The sequence below is a fragment of the Mustela nivalis genome, assembly GCF_964662115.1.
Source record: "Mustela nivalis genome assembly, chromosome: 12".
In the NCBI taxonomy this organism is placed as follows: domain Eukaryota; kingdom Metazoa; phylum Chordata; class Mammalia; order Carnivora; family Mustelidae; genus Mustela; species Mustela nivalis.
Genome location: NC_139031.1, coordinates 45697020 through 45714327, shown reverse-complemented (window position 1 = coordinate 45714327; position 17308 = coordinate 45697020). Strand labels below are relative to the sequence as shown.

At 43.0% G+C, this 17308-nt stretch overlaps 1 protein-coding gene and 1 long non-coding RNA gene across 3 annotated transcripts in view; one reads left to right on the top strand and one right to left on the bottom strand.

Annotated features, from left to right (window-relative positions):
* The window catches only part of LOC309845207, a 48304-nt gene extending 31323 nt beyond the window's left edge, over positions 1 to 16981 (bottom strand). For both annotated transcript variants that reach the window (XR_014301102.1, XR_014301103.1), the window contains exon 1: positions 16487 to 16981. This is a non-coding gene — a long non-coding RNA (uncharacterized lncRNA). The remainder of the gene's footprint in view (positions 1 to 16486) is intronic.
* CHN2 (chimerin 2) overlaps positions 15053 to 17308 on the top strand; it is a 290676-nt gene continuing 288420 nt past the window's right edge. The window contains exon 1 of the mRNA XM_082692873.1: positions 15053 to 16398. Within this exon, the coding sequence (XP_082548999.1) occupies positions 16350 to 16398 (49 nt within the window). The 5' untranslated portion in view covers positions 15053 to 16349. The remainder of the gene's footprint in view (positions 16399 to 17308) is intronic.

Sequence of the window (17308 nt, the reverse complement as noted above, 5' to 3'; positions counted from 1 at the left end):
TTTCACTTCCCCACCAAGTTCATCCCTCCTTCAGCCTTCACCATTGCAGCAAATGATACCACCAGCCACTCAACTGCTCAGCCAAAAACGTGGGAGCCATCTTGATAGTTCTTTCCCTCACCCTTCATATCCCATTCATCACAAGGTGGTGTCAGCTCCACCTTCAAAATATATCTTCGGTCGGCCAGGATCTCACCATCTCCACTGCTACATCCTCTATCTACACCAACAGTCTCTTTCTTCTAAACCATTGGAATAGCCTTCAAACCACTTCTCCTCTTGTTTTTCTTTCTATCCTATATCCACAGTGGCCAGAGTGATCTTGTCAAAGGGTCAATCAGACCATGTCACCCTCTTCTTAAAAGCCTCTGTGGCATCCCATTGGGTCCAGAAATAAACAGAAAATCTCTATGACTTCTATGGCTATTAGGATCTGGCACCTGCTCAGCCTTTTGGCCTGGTTTTCCTGGGTTCCACATTTCATTCATTTTGCCCCAGCCCCACTGATCTTCTTCCTGTTCCTCCAATATGCAGAGCTTATATCTGATTCAGGACTGTGGATCTGATGCTTCTTTTACCAGACTTGTTAAAGAAATGTCACATCCTCAGACAGATGTTGCTTGAAGCAATTTATGTCCATCTGAACATTCATTTCCAATATTTTCACTATTTGTAGTTATTTTTTTTTAATATTGAAGTTATCTTTTTAAAGTTAATCACATCTCCTACTTAAGCATGAACTTTCTGAGGGTGGGGACCTTGTCCAATATTATGTCCTCAGGGTCTATAATTTTGCCTGGCACATAGTAGGGGCTCTGTTATTATTCAGTAATTGAGTACTTGACATTTATTAATTCCACAACTGGGGGTAAAGGGTAGTTATATTATTTTCTTTTTTAATAATTGAGTAATATTTCTGGAACCCCTTTAGCAGAGCTAATGAGGATTTCCATGCTCTCGGTCATACTTTAGTGGTACCCTGACTCCTTAGGGCTGCATTGAACACAGGGGTCTCTCATGTGGTCAGGAAGTAGGAGACTATCCTCCAATCTGGTGCTGATACACGGAGAGTCCTTGGGGTCCTGTTGAAAGTTGCACGTCCATTTTCTTTTTCCAGGCCTTGGCATGAGTCCTCTTTGATCTGATCTGAGAAGATCCTTCAGGAAGTTTTGTCCCCTCAAAGAGCACTGCATTGCAGTGGACATGGTTTGCCATCCTTAAGAAGCACCACCCCTGCCCCAAGTCATGAGAAAGTTTGGTCTCTTCACTCCCTGGTAAGACCAGTTGTGCCTTCCCCCTACCTAGCATCAGCCTCTCAGTCGGCCTTGTTGGAGACAGAACTCCTGAATGCTCTGCTAGGAAACTTTGGGCTGAAATATTGACATACAAGACTTGTTTGACTACACTTGGACATTTGGGTACCCAGGAACCCAGACTCAACATAAAGATGTCATGGGGTAGGAAGAAAAAATTCTCACACTTACCCTAGTCTCCTTCAGCAACAAGAACAAAGCAGACATTAATATCTCAGTAGCTTTCTTGTTTTTTAAAGATTTTATTTATTTATTTGACAGACAGTGATCACAAGTAGGCAGAGAGGCAGGCAGAGAGAGGAGGAAGCAGGCTCCCCACTGAGCAGAGAGCCTGATGCAGGGCTTGATCCCAACGCTGGGATCATGACCTGAGCTGAAGGCAGAGGCTTTAACCCACTGAGCCACCCAAGTGCCCCTCAGTAGTTTTTTACATATATATCCTTTGCCAAGTAGAATTATTCTGACATACATAAATAAATCTTTTTCTTAAGAAAAGGACCAGAAATAATTACTATGCATTCATTTCTTTAATTACAACATATAAAATACTTAATGGCTAGTCTATATAGTATAAATGCAAAGCACAGTTAAGAACTAGAATTGGTGGGGTTTTTGTGCTCATTAGGTTTATTTTTTCTTCTACTTTATAAGATTTTAAGGAGTTACTGCACATGAGAAATTATTTACTATTTCTAGCCAATTAACTTAGGAATTACAAACTTAATATAATCACCATCTTATTTTGCAAATATCAAAATAATTTACGTTGTTAAGCATTTGATTGATCTTCTGTTACTTAGTCTTACATTTTCAGTTTGTTATTTTTCCCTCCAGACAGTGGAAACACCATTGAAGATTAAGATGTACCTTCATTAAGAATGATGTCATTTGTTTAATTTCCAAATATTTACATATGGTGGTTACATATGTTCCATTCTTAATACTCTGAAGTTGGTCTTTACTCCAATATTTTTTTTTAATTAGAAAGGAAAATATCATTTCACACTAAGCATTTTAATAATACTGTGATTCAAATTTTAAACACTTAAAAAATTGAGAGAGCTCAAATCATTAATATTACAAAGAGGTCATGCAAGTTAATATGAAGACTTAAATCTATAGTACATCATGTTAGGGCAAGTAATAAACCAAGAAAAATACCTGTGTCACAAATTTCACCAAAGTTTATTGTAATTACTATATAAAGAGTCATGACAAATCAATAGGAACATTGGCATACAAATGAAAGAGCACTATAACCCAGTGATAAAGAGCTCATGCTCTGGAGATAGAGTTGTGTTCAAATCCAAGTCCTATCAATTGTTGTGACATCCTGGGCAAGACTCAAAACTTCCAGTCACCTCGTAGAGTTCTAATTTATAATACAGAGATACTTAAAGTGATTGTTGCAGTGTACTTGGGGAGAATAAGTAAAAGCACACACCTACAACTCTTGGTGCTGTCATTGGGATTCAGTACTTATGCTTATTTTGGCAAAAGATGTGAATAGGCAATTTGCAAAAGAAGAAATAGAAATGATTAAGAGGGGTGTGTGGGTGGCTCAGTCATTAAGCATCTGTCTTCATCCAGGTCATGATCTGGGGGTCCTGGGATTGAGCCCCACCTCGGGATCTCTGCTCGGCAGTGAGTCTGCTTCTCCCACTCCCTCTGTGATTTCTCTTGCTTTTTACTCACTCTCAAATAAATGAATAAAATCTTTTAAAAAATGATTAACCCATAAGTAAAAATCTAAATCTCATTATTAATCAGACAGAAATGAAAACAGCAATAAGATACCATTTTTCCTCACAAATTTAAATTTAAAAATATTTCTAATTCTCAATTTTGATATATGCGGGGTAAGTCCTGGGAATGAGTATAAATTGAGACAATTTTTCCAGAAGGCAATTTGGCAACTTTTATCAAGGCTTTTAAATATTTTCATAGCCTTTGACCATATCTAGTCATTGCTCTATTCACACAGACACCATTTTACACTTTGTTTTGAATTTGCAACTTTTATGTAGGATACACTGTCTGGTGCTTTCTAGGGTTGTACAGGTGGTGGCCCTACCATAGCCATGTTCAACATACAGCAGTCAAGCCTAAGAAAATAAAGAAAGGCACCCATGGATGTAGGTGCAAGAATTTTTATCCCAGTATGAATCACAAAAAGGAAAATCTGTGGAGCAATTTAAATTTCAATCAATAGAGGAATAATGAATTAAATTATTATAGATTCATACAATGGAATTTCAGATAGCCATTAAACATCACATTAAGACTATATAATGATATGGAGAAATTTTAATACTTCCTTCCAAAATGAAGGCAACTTTCTTTTTCTTTTTCTTTTTTATTTTTTTAATTTTTTATAAACATATAATGTATTTTTATCCCCAGGGGTACAGGTCTGTGAATTGCCAGGTTTATACACTTCACAGCACTCCCAAAGGTAGCTTTCTTTTTGTCTCCAATGATAAAAGTAAATGTAATCATTTAAAAAATTACACAATATAGAAAACCCGAAGTAGTTATAATAATCTCAACATACAAAGATAGGCGCTTTTGATATAGGTCCTAACAAGGTTTTTCCACATGTATGTTCATATTCCTATATAACATAAAATGCAGAAAGCAGACTATGAAACTGCTAATCCCCCCAAGGAAAGAATTAACAGCAACAGTATTAATATATTTATGCATGCCGGTGGGAATATGGGTGATTTTTATATTTACTTATCTCTCTTTCACATCTAGCATACCTACAGTTAGCATGAGTATGTACTGTTACAAGAAAAACATTTTAAATAACATATAGACAGTAAGTGATTTGATATTAAGCTAACATAGGACTTTTTTTTGGTGCTTTGAATATAAAATACAGACATATTCCTTCTGCAAAATGAGAAATAACACTCATTAATCACATCGCCGTCTTCCTCTTAATGAAGACATGCAAATGCATATGCAAACAAGCTGAACTTCTATTATGAGGCTATGACAGGAAGCTCTGAAAAAGAGAAGGTAATGATACAGTTTGAAAAGTAGGAGGGCAGAAGAAGGTTAGCAGCAGCAAAAGATTTCTTCTCTGAATTCCTTAAAAGAACTGTATGGACTTGATAGTGTTCTAACAATAATAAAATAAGATCACAAACATCGTTAAGAAATGAAATCTAGTCATTATTGTATGACACACTGTGTGTAACAGAATGGGGATGTGAAGACTCAAATCAGAATGAAAATGTAGAAAGTTGTAATATTGCTCAGACTTTTTCCTAAGTCTTGCGAGATCATCATAGTCAACTACTTGTCAAATTCAGTCAGTATTACCCATGTATAACCTTGGGATATTTTCATCCAATATCATACATTTGGATCAGAACTGAAAAAGCCATTTCAACATTAAAACATTTTGTCTACACCATTCCATGTTCTCACATGTCAGGAAATACAAATTGAGCAAACTCAGTGTCCCCCAAGATCATTAATGGTCAGTAGGAAAGGCTTTAATGTCACAAGAGGGTAGGAAGCCTTAAGGTTCTCATTACAACTGTCCCAAAGAGAATTGGAGTTAGGCTTATAGAAAATTAAATTCCCTGGACAGGGCAGAAGACAATATCAGACAGCATCCTATTGTGTTAACTCTGCTTCTGCCCTTTTGTGCAGAAAATCAGGACAGCCTGCTACCTTCAGATGGCTTGGGAAACCAGAACAAAGATAAACACTCAGTTGGATTTTACAGACATTTTAAAAATTCTGTTACAGGAAAGATTCTTAGGATAGGGAAGGGAAATACAAAAATGGCAAAACACCCTTGCTGCCCTCCAGAATCTTCTCATCTCATGAGAAAGCCAGATGGAAAGACAACTGCAAAACACAGCAGAATTTTTTTTTTTTCCAGCTGAATTGGGGGTGTGTGAACACAGTACGAGATTAAAAGACAGTCCCTTAGAAAGGCGCTGTGATCTTCCTTGCAATGATTACAGACCTTACCACTCAAAGCAGGATTCTCGGAGTAGCATCACCCAGGGGCTAAGGAGAGATGCAGACACTTCTCTCCCAGCCCTGGACCTCCTGAATCAGAATCTCTGAGTGTGGGGCCCAGTCTTAACAGATCTCCAGGTAATGTTTATAGGTTCTGAAGTTTGAAAAGCAGCATTGATCTGAAGTAGAGACGCTTGTGATGTAAGAGAACACGAGCTCTCCTGTTGCTTGTTTAATAATGCATTGTTTAAAAATCAATGATTATATTTGCTCATTATAGAAAAATTAGAAAATCTGGAGGGGTACAAAAGGTGAAAAAATTACCTTATGAATTATTAAGCTTCTTCAAAGAAATAGAACCAATAGGATATGTGTATTTAGATAGACATAAATATATGCATACGTGTGTGTGTGTGTATTCATGCCAATATATATTGGCTCATGCTAATTCCTGTATATATGGAGGCACATGCTTATAGAGGCTGATAAGTCCCAGATCTGCGGTGTGAGTCAGCAAGCTAGAGATGTAGAAGAGCTGATGGCTTATTTACAGTCTAAAAGCCAATAGACTTGAGCCCCAGGAAGAGCCAGTGTTTCAGTTCAAGTTCAAAATCAACAGAAGAGCTGATGTTGTAGTCTGAAAGCTGTCAGAAAGAGTTCTGTCTTAACTCAAAGTTAAGATCTTCAACTGATTGGATGGGGCCCCCCCATCTTAGGGAAGGCAATCTTCTTTACTCAGTCTACTGATTTAAATTTTAACCTCATTAAAAAAAAAAAAAAACCCTCACAGAAACGCCCAGAATAATTTTGTATCAATTACCTGGACACTGGAGTCCCTGGGTAGCTCTGGTTAAGCATTTGCCTTCGGCTCTGGTCATGATCCCAGGGGTGAGATCGAGCCCATATGGGGCTCCCTACAGGGTGAGGAGTCTGCTTCTCCCTCTCCTTCTGCCCTTCCCACTGCTTGTTCTCAGCACTCTCTCTCAAATAAATAAATAACATCTTTAAAAAAAAAAAATAGCCAGCTGCTCAGCTGGGAGCATGCTTCTCCCTCTCCTCCCCACTCGTGCTCTCTCTCTCTCTCACTATCTCTGTCACTATTTCTGTCACTGTCTCTGTCTCTCGGTCTCAAATAAATAAATACAATCTTAAAGAAAAAATACCTGCGCACCCCATAGTCCAATCACGTTGACACATCTAATTAATCTTCATAACTGAATTAACTGCTCTAAACATTTTGATTTGTTTCACTCACCACCCTCTTGGTTTCAACCTTGAGGAATGGGAGCGGATGTGGATGAGAATAAATTCTCTGGATATAAAGACTCAGATAAAAGACTTTTTGTCTCTGTGCAGCAAACACCACTGGAAGAGGAAGGCAGCTGAATTCACCTGTGATACCACCGCCTCCTGTGCAAGCTGAGAGTTTCATTTTCATATATTCATAACAAATAAGAAGTTGAGGGTCTTTTTTTCCCCAAAGCAATTTTTTTTTAGCTGTGGCATGAAGTATTTCTCTGGCATAAATATCACCCTTCAACCCCATCTGAGCTGAAAATCCCATTTCTAATCTTCTTTCTGATTGAGAAATGATAGAGTGGATTTGCCGGCAAACATCTCCCTCACTGACAGCTGGCTGCTCTGGGGGGAGTGGCCCTAAAGTCAGTGCATGCCGTTTGTGCTTACTCATTGAGAAATATCTTTTTAAAATCGTAATGTGGGCAAAATTTGAAGACAAATTGCGCCACACTGATTAAGAAATTTTTGTGCAAATGTTAACTTCTACTCTGTTTCCTCATATCATTATAACTGTAGTCACATGATCTTATGAAAGGTCTTGACAAGAATGTGATTCTCCTTCCTTTATGACCAGGGACAGTCCTGGCAAAATCATGGAGCAACATTAGCCTTTGCCATTCCCCACTGACCTCCTTGTCATTATAATCTCTTCTCTCCATCCCATCTTTCCTGTCAGTGGTTCCAAACATTACCAGTCCATTGGAATCATCTAGAATTTTTTTAAAAAAATACAGGTGTTTGTTCCCACCCACGGGGATTCTGATTTGTTTGTTTTGGGGTGTTGCAATCTGGGCATTGGGATTTCAGAAAGCCTTCTGGGTGGTTCTGATGCACAGCCAGAGTTGTGAACCATTCTTCTAGGTCCCTTGTTGCTCAAGTGTGGTGATGCACCATTGGCATCCCGTGGAAACTTGTTAGAAGTGCAGGGTTTGGGACCTGCCTCACATCTGCTGAATCAGAGTCTGTGTTTTAAGATAACCCCCAGGTATTCTGTAGAAGTATTTAAGGTTGCATACCCCTGTCCTATGTGTGGGTGTTAAAATCAGCTTTTGGGATAAGGAAACTTACTCAAATGAAAATAGTTATTTGGTTTAATGTCTTAGGTCCCCCCAAAGTGATTGATTATAACATGTGTTCATAGCACTGTTTAAGTCAAAGAAGTGAAAGTTCTAATTTTGGAACTTCCAGTATCTGAAAGCTGGATAGGACAGAGTTCTTGATCAGGGAGCATTCTTGGCTCCCCGCAATCACCTCACTTGAGCAAACACCTTCTTATTCTTCCTAACACCATGCCTCTTGCTCTTCAGGTCCTTTGGGTCAGAACACAAGCCCTGCAAAGTCTCCAGAGCCTGGCCTGCCCCATGATTTATTCTTTAGACAAGGAAGGACAGTACCCTTCCATGTTCAAATAGAAAAACATGAGTGTTTAAAGCAAAGAAGATATATGTTAAAGATTTCATTTCTTTCCTGAGTAAATGCTCAAGCAGGAAAATATTTACCAAAAAAGCAAAAAGAAAACTCTGATAAAGAGTGATTTATTGGGGTGCCTGGGTGGCTCAGTGGGTTAAAGCCTCGCTTTCAGCTCAGGTCATGATCCCAGGGTCCTGGGATCGAGCCCCACATTGGGCTCTCTGCTCGGCGGGAAGCCTGCTTCCTCCTCTCTCTCTGCCTGCCTCTCTGCCTACTTGTGATCTCTCTCTGTCGAATAAATAAAATCTTAAAAAAAAAAAAGAGTGATTTATTTCCTTCCTTCCTTCCTTACTTCCTTTCTTTTTAGCACACTCTGAAAAGAATCAGCCAAAGCTGGGTTCCAATTAATGCCTAGAACCTTGTAAATTATTTACCCTCTCATTTTTGTTTCCTTAAATAAAGTGGGGATGATACTACTTACCACCAGCGTTGTCATGCATTTTGATTAAGATGTAACACAGGGTTTTTGGCCTCAGTTTCCCTAAAGGGAAAATGGAGATCATGATCCTCGTTTCAGGCTGGTTGTGAATATACGAGAAGGTAGACGGAATCCTGAGCCTGGTCCTGGCACTCAGTAAATGGTTATTAGGTGGCAGGTGATTTTTCTGTATTGCTGAGTGGCAGTGCTGAGATGGAGAATTAAAGTAATGGCAGCAGGTGCCTGGGTGGCTCAATCGATTAAGTGTCCGACTTTGGCTCTGGTCATGATCTGTGGGTCCTGGGATCAAGCCCTGCATTGGGTTCTCTGTTCAGTGGGGAGTCTGCTTCTCCCTCTCCCTCTTCTCTTGCCCCTCCCCCTCCCATGTGCATTCACACTCACTCTCTCTGTCAAATAAATATTTTTTTTTTTAAAGTAATGGCAGTAGTAGCAAGTCATCAAATGTTGGGTTTTCTTCCATTTATCTTCTAGGGGCGAGATTTGGCAGAGAGATTAAGTAACCTGCCTATCCTCTGTCATTGTACTATATTTTCACATTCTACCAGGATTCTTACCCAAAGAGGCTGGTGGGGAAATGTCGTCCTGTGAGATATTACCATTTGGCGTGGGGTGTGTGTATGTGGTGTGTGTGTGTGTGTGTGTGTGTGTGTGTGTGTGTGTGAAAGTGAGAGAGATTGAGGAAGGACCTGAGTGTACTTTCCTTTTTTATATTCCATACACTACTCCCTGCAGATTCTGAAGCACTCTCCGCTAGCAACATCCACTCCTTCCCTAGGAACTGTTACAGGTAAAAAGTGCTTGTTGTACATTATTATTTAGCACCCTCCTACATTGTTTTTTTATACAAATTCGAGGCATTATGATCACCATTTTAACAGGTAAATACACTAAGAAAGAGGAAAAACAAAGTTCCTTGTCCAAGGTCCCCAGGTGGTATGCAGCAGAATCAGGATTTGAACTGGATTTATCTCCATAAGCTCAGGCGTCTCAGGGCACCTGGTGGCTCAGTCTGTTAGGTGTCTGCCTTTGGCTGAGGTCAGTCCCAGGATCAAACCCCGTATCTGGCTCCCTGCTCAGCAGGGAGTCTGCTTCTCCCTCTGACCCTCACCCCGCTCATATTCTCTCTCTCTCTTTTTCTCTCTCTCTCTCAAATAAATAAATAAAATCTTAAAAAAACAAAAACAAAAACAAAAAACACAACAACAACAACAAACCCATGAAGCCCAGGCCTCTCTCATATGTTTTGATGTACTCTCATACAAGTGATGGAACACAAGAAGGGTAGGTAGAGATGCAAATTACTTTTCCATCAGGCCATTGTTCTCCCAGCATGCTCTGGGAAAGTAGGTGTAAGCACGCCATGCTTGACTCTAGGGCACAGACACCCAGAATTCCTCACTGGGCTTCTACGTGGCAGACACGGTACTGATCTATTATTTCATTTGGTCCTCACAAATTCTGTGAACTAGGTATTTTAAAGTTCAGGAAACTAGCATTAAGTAAATTGCTCAAGGTCACAGAGCTAATAAATGAGGAACCAGGATGGAATAGGGACTGTCTGACTCCACAGATACACATTGAACTTTTCCAAAATCACTTCTTCATGCCTCATTTTACAAACGAATCCAGAATAGTTGCCACAGGCTAAAATATGTTTCCCTATACCAGAAGAATGACCCAGATATTGTGTCTCTTAGCTTTCCTCCAGTGCCCACTTACTCTCCCTCCTTAAAAAAAAAATTAAAAAGATTTTTCTGTTTTGTTATCAAATCTATAACTGCCACAGGGAAAGGAACGAAAATATTGATTCAGAACTTTTTCTGAGGGCCGAAGGCACAGCACATTCTGAGTATCTGCTTGGTTCTCTGAACTGACAAGCTAAAACTGTGGATGAAAAAAAAAAATGCCATTTATCTAGAAACAGACTTTGAGACTTGGTTTTAGAGTTTTATTTTTTTTAAAAATCTGCTGAAAAGAAAGTTGTTACCTGAATGGATAATAACTGTGCTTCCTAATTAGAGATCATTTCTATAGCTTGAAGCCCTGTTCCAGCAGAGATGTAAATGTCCAGAAAGAGGCGATGGGGAGCATCTTGTTGGATACCCCAGGGCAAGGAGGTAGTTTTCCTCTATCTTTCTTCCTTGGGTCCACTATACTCGGACACATAGTGAGTGCTCAGTAAACATGACTAAATCAGTTACTGAATGCACAAATGCATGAACAGTTAGCAGAGAATGAATGCTTTGAATACCTTTATGAAAGCAAATGTTGACATAGGTAGCCCCCAGATGACATGAGCAACAAACGCGCTACACACCTTTGCGCAGAGGAGACTTGGAGCACTCTTCACTTTAGTTTATCCTAGATTTCTCTTATGGCATGGAAGGCAGAAAAGAGGTTTGTAATCTAAAATGTCGGGGAACAAAGCCAGGAGTGCAGAAGAAAACATACTTCATGAGTTTCTGCATTCTATCATGAGTTTCTAAAGTTTTTTTTTTCCCTTCAGAAAGAAAGAAAAGCTCTCTCTTCTTTGACTCTCTCCCCCTTTCTCTGCATCTTTTTTTTTTTTTTAAGATTTTACTTATTTATTTGACAGAGAGAGAAATCGCAAGTAGGCAGAGAGGCAGGCAGGGAGAGAGGGGAAGCAGGCTCCCTGCTGAGCAGAGAGCCCGATGTGGGGCTCAATCCCAGGACCCTGAGATGATGACCTGAGCCAAAGACAGAGGCTTAACCCACTGGGCCACCCAGGCACCCTTTCTCTGTGTCCTTCAAGTCCAAGAGGTTGTAGCCGATGGTGTGACATGTGTATGTACGTGTATGTGTGTGCGTGCGCGCGCGCATGTGTGCGTGTCTAATCACTCCACCCCCAAGTTAAGTGGTTAAGTAGGAAACTCAGGGAGATACCTCAGGACCCCTCTGCACTTCAGTGAGGAGATTCAGAACACCTGTACTTGTGGCGTGTGTGTCGCCACTAGGGGTCCCCAAGCAGCAAGCGATGGGAATTGGGAATTGGGTAGCAGAGGCAGTCTCCCTTTGTCTGCACCCCAGGTGCGGACTCCTTTTGTTCAGAGGCTGGGTTGCTACCTGCAGCATCGGAGCTGTCTGCTGGCTAAGCTCCCCCCTGGGCTGCCTGCACACCTCTTCTGAGGAAATGGTGGGTTTCTCAGCTCCTGCTTCTAGTTACGCCTGATGTTACCCCTGAAGAGCCAATGTTTTCTCTTTAACAGGACCAGGAGTCTTTGTATTAGAAATACAGCTTAAACTACAAAGGGAAATGTTTCTTCCTACAACAAAGAGTATATCGATGTTGAGAAATTGATGGCAAAAAGACCAATTTCCAGGGTACAGTAGAGTATTTGCCATAAAATATTTAAAGCTAGTTGACAAATAGCCCCACCATTCTTCCTTGAATGCCGGCCACTGGATTAATCTTGAAAGTAAGGAATATTTCATTCTGTGCTTAGCACAGAGGAAAGGAATGACCTTCACAAAGAAACACCCCAGAGTGCCTGAAACATGGGAGCCCAGCTCCAGCCACAAAAGCTACTTCTCCCTGCGGTGTTTTCTTGGCTGCTTTTAAACTTCAAAGGAAAAGTAGAGCAAAAATAAACAAATTACAGCAACATAAGAGCTACTCTATAAACAATAAATTGTATCAGTTGGAACAGCTGGTGATGGGGGTGGGGGAGGTAGGTAGGGTGGGTGGGGATTACAAACACTTGCTCCATCAAAATTGTGTTCTTATATTTTCACCATTTTGGGTTTTCTTACTCATAGTAAAATAGTGTTATTACATGTCCATCAACTTGTTTTTGTACTCCAGATAGGTTACTCATCATCTTGTTGGTAGTTCGAGCTACTGATGGGTAGGTAAAGTCTTGGCGAACATGAAAACCATTTATGGATTTATTAGTTCCTTAGTTTACTCACTTATTCCACAAATATCTACAGATATTTACACACTTATCGTGTGTAAAGCCTGGTAGAGAATACAAAGGCTGGCCAGACAGCGATCATGCCCCCAGGAAGCTTTTAATAGAGTAGGGAGATAAAATACATGTTCCAAAATTACCATCAAAACAAAACCAGAGCATCTGCCAATAGAGCGATACAGGGGAAAGACTAGAGGAATTCAATAGAAGGAAAGCTGGTTTCTGGCTTTGGGAACAGGGGAGATTTTCCAAAAAGGGGCATTCTACCTACTCCTTCACAGTGTAAGATGCTCAGCAAGGAGAGCACGGGAAAAGGCCAGTGCTGCCAGCCCTCAGTGGTACTGGGCACAGTGAGAAGGGGTCACGTGTGTGAAGGCGAGAACAGGAAATCTATTTGGAGAGGGAAGGTGGGAAGCCTTTAGATGCTAAAGTAACTTTCATGCTAACAAAATGGTAATTGTTAACAATCTTCAGTAGACCAAATTATTAACAAAACTCCTTTCGTCCCATGAGGGTTTTCATATTTGAAGAAAAAAGGTAGACATATCTTTAAAAAAAAATCCTACTTTTCAAAGAGGCCTAAGATTTTTGCAGCACCAGTGTTCGCTTTTCCACTGACAAATAGGCATTAGCTGGAGTTAATGCCCATGAATGAATGAGTGAAATATAGGAACGAATATCCTTATTGTTTCATTTGGAGAACTGCTTTGGCAGGTCCACAAGCAGGTGCATGAGCCTGCTGGGGAGAGGTTAACTTCTTATTTCAGCCACCTCCTGCTAATTTTCTGATATCATAAACATTTTTGCGAGGAACAGCCAGCCTTTAGGGCTCTGAAGCTAAGAAAAATGATAGCGAGTGATCATGCCTGCTGAGTTTTCTCCATTCCGTTGTGGCTTTAACAATCTAAATTATTGATCAACTTTCAGATTTTAGTTCTGAACCCGGAGCTCTCCATTTGTTCTTCAAAATAATAGGCCTTGGAGTTATGGTTCATCTTCTACCAACAAACGAAGCTTCCCCAGTCATCTTGTTTTTGTTCAGTAAGCATGTTTGTTGACCTTGTATCCTTGTATCCTTCTTTTGGGCTCTGAACCCAGTGGAAAAAAGTTCGTCTCTGTTTCATTTCACTCTTATATAGCACAGAGTGGCTGTGGAGTAGTACCTTCACAGCAAGTTCCCCTTTGTCCCTTCCCTTTATATTATCTCAAGTCCATCTGAGATAATAAAAGTTATCAACTTCACAAGGCCTGCTTTACCTTCCCTAACTAATGACTGCAAAGTTCTGGGAAGGTAAATATTATCATCTGACTACAGAAATAGAATTTGACATCATTTTGCAAGACTTCAGAGGTGAATAATGAAACCTGTTGTGTATTACTCAATTTGGGACAAGAAAGATATAAACCTTGGGCCAAAGATTAGATATTTCCCCTGGTGGAACAAGTAAATGCTGATTAGTTATCTTCAGATGTAGTGGGAAAAAGCAGAAGTTGGTCAAATCATAGATTTGGCCTTTCCGGGGCACAGTTTATAATCACAGCACAAACTATATGCCAGGTACACTGTGGCTTTATACACATGATTTCATTTAATCTTCATAACACCCTATAGTATCAAGATTTGGGTTGCAGGTGGAGAAACTGAGACTCATTGAGTGTAGGTGATTTGCTCATGGTCACGTAACTAGTGAGTGGTGGAACCAGAGTATGAATTCCTGTGTTGTCTTTTGTCTTCAAAGCCTGGAGGGTGTCAGCCCTACTAGGTGACCTAGGCAGGTCAGTCCACCATCTAAAGATCTGGAGGGATACATCGGTTACTAGTTAATGAAGTAGATGTGCCTTTGATCAGAAGAACTTTGGGAGAACAGGAAGTCGGTTCTGATGGAGAGATTAGTGTTGTGAAAGGCCATATATCCCTGAAGGACTCCAGGTTAGGCTGCATCAAGTCTGCATTGCACAAAAGGAGAGAAAAAGGAGTATGTGTTGAGGGGAGGGGGGTTGGTGCTCAGGTCTCCCTATACCAGGCAGGAATGTTCCAGGTTCCATATAGATGAGGGTCAGGAAGACTCAATGTGGCTGAGGCGGGCTCATGAGCCCTCAACTATTCAGAAAACTGTATTTTGGGGCGGGGGGGAGAGAGAGAGAGAGAGACTCATTGGGAAGATGTACTAGGATGGCATCCCGAAGGGAATTAGAAAAAAAAAGTTTAAATCAACTGGAAAATGTGACATGAGTGCATATTACGATTATTCAACATTTATCAGTCACTGTGCATTGGGTGCATGGTTGATGTGGACCCCCTAGGACTATCTGCTGTTCCTGTGTCACTCCTGATAATTCTTAAATTGACTCTGTCCTTTTAACCATGTTTTTAAAAATTGAACTACCCCAATGTGAACACTTTCCACTTTGCTACATAATGAGAGTACTTTCACTCCTTTAATGTTTGCGTTTTCCTTTGATCTAACAATTTCTGTTCAAATTTCACAGTTTTCTGTTGCTTCAGGATTGAAAGTACCGATTACCCTGCTGGGAGCGTGAAATAGATTTTTTTAAAAAAATCCGTATGATATTTCCTCCCAGTGAAATTAATTTAGGTTTAAATACAGGGGGAAGGTACACACCTTGTGCTCCAGTCTCTTTCTCTCACACACCTAAGCAATCCCTTTTCCTGAAAGGGCACAGTTGGACCTGCTGCCAAGTCTTTTGTGAGGATCCTTTACCAGACGAAGTCAGACAACCTCCTTCACTTGACACCCTGCTTTGTGAGGGCCTGATGACATATTTGGAACATCTCTATTTCTTTGAAGGGCAACCTCAAAAGCCCAGTGGACCCATTAATCACTGTCCGTGGCTGGGGGTACTTAAATGCGGCTGGATGGGGCTTGCTAGGTGTTTTGACGGTGCTTTAGAAAACACACCTTCTTGCAGGGTTAGGGACCATCAGCTCCAGAGTAACAAAGAACAATTTGGAGGGGAGTGGAAGAAGCTCTTCAGAGCCGTTCTGGCATCCCAGACCCCCTTTTAGCTAGCATCGTGTCCTTAGTGACCTCGCCTTCGCCCTCTGGATCCCCCACCCCGGCTGTCTTCGCCGCTCCTTAGCCTGGCCACCGGCAGCGAGACCCACCACCTTTTCCCCACTCCCCACCCGGGTTGCCTCCAAACCGTGGGGCAGCGCTGCGCCCGCCCCGCAGCCGCGCTTGCCCCACGCCCCCCCCCCCGGCGACCTCCCCAGCACCTCTGGGTCCCGCGTCCCGGTCCAGCGTCCCCCCGCACCCCACGCCCTGCAGTCCTCAGCCTCCTCTTCCAGCCCCAGTCGCAGAAGCTGTCAAGCCCGCGGCAGCTGAACCAGCCCCCCGAGCTCCCGCGTCTCCTCTCCTTCCTTTGTGTGCGCGCGAGCGGAGTTGGGGCGGAGGGAGAAGGGGGAGGTCGCTCTGTCTGTCTGGCTCCCGCCGCCTCTGCCCGGGCTGCTCGAAGTGCCGCTGTGGAGGCAGGAGCCCAGGGGAGGGTGCAGGAGCTGGCGGGGCGCCTCCGGGCCGCCCGGGCGCTGTGGTCCCAGCCGCGCGCGGAGGAGCGCAGACCACAGCTGGGGCTCGACTGGAGGCACGGTTAGTCCGCTCCCGCCGCCCCTCGGCCTCCCTCGGCTCCTACCTAGCCCCCCGACACGCGGAGAAGAGCGTGCAAAGGCGCCGAGAGGGACGGAAACCACAAATAAATAGCGGCGGCAGCAGCGCGTCATCTGGTGGAGCAGGAAGTGCAGGCAGAGTCCGGAGGCTGGTGCTTTGCTGCGCGTCCCCAGGACTTTGCCATGGGCTGGGGGCCGCGAAGGCTGCGAGCGGTCGCGCTAGGGCAGCGGCGGCGGCGTCCGCTCCGGGGCTGAGCCAGCAGCGACGCGCGGAGCGCGCGGAGATGGCAGCGTCCAGCAACTCCAGCCTGTCCGGCTCCTCGGTGTCCTCCGGTGAGTTTCAGCCCGTCGGGCGCAGGCTGCCGCGTTGGCTCTCTCGCCCCCCGCCCTCGCCCGGCGCCCCGGGATGGGTAGAGCCTACCTGTGGCCGTCCTGCCCCCTCTCTCGGAGTGAGGGCAGGCGCCCCTGGGACACTGGTTCGGTTTGCCAGCACCCGGGGCGCCCACAGCACCTCCGCGCCTGACATCTGACAGCGCAGAGGTGGGAGAGCGCTGGCGTCCTTAGTGTGCGAACGCGAGGGTTCTGGAGACTTGGGGAGCAGCGGGCAAGAAGCGAAAGGAGCAGGGCGGGCTCGCACTTTCTGGCGCAGCGGGAACCTGGGCTAGCGGGGCGCGGAAGGTTAGGGTGCCGCTGGGTGCCGGGACTGGCTTGCGGTGCGGCGCCCGCCGGGCTGGATGCCCAAATCCAAGGAAGAGAGGAGAAAACCCCCGCTCCTCGCAGACTTGATTTTCTTTGTTTGTTTCAGAAATTAGCTCCGTGGAGACACAAGCTTGGGGCATGGTGTGAGATAGAAGTAATGAAGGGTTTCTGTGTTTCTGGTCCTGATTGAAGCGAGTTAGAGGAAGGAAGGTCGAGCCCAACCTCTGACAATTTGCCGGTTTACAAGTGTGTGTGTGTGTGTGTGTGTGTGTGTGTGTGTGTGATTATTTTCCTATGTGGCCTCTTGGACATTTTCTTATAATACTCTCTAATTTTACTTTCCGGGCATACATTTTGTTTTCAAGTGTGGCTGAGCAAAGGGAGGGCTTCTTTCAGCTTTTTCTATGGTTGATCGACAGGTCTGTTGAAGAGAAAAAAACTGCTAATGAGCCTGAAGGAATAGGAATCAATAGAAATAGACCCTCTGGTTTCTGAGTATGACAGGTTTCTAATCGGAATGATGCATTAGGTAGAATTCTTCTAC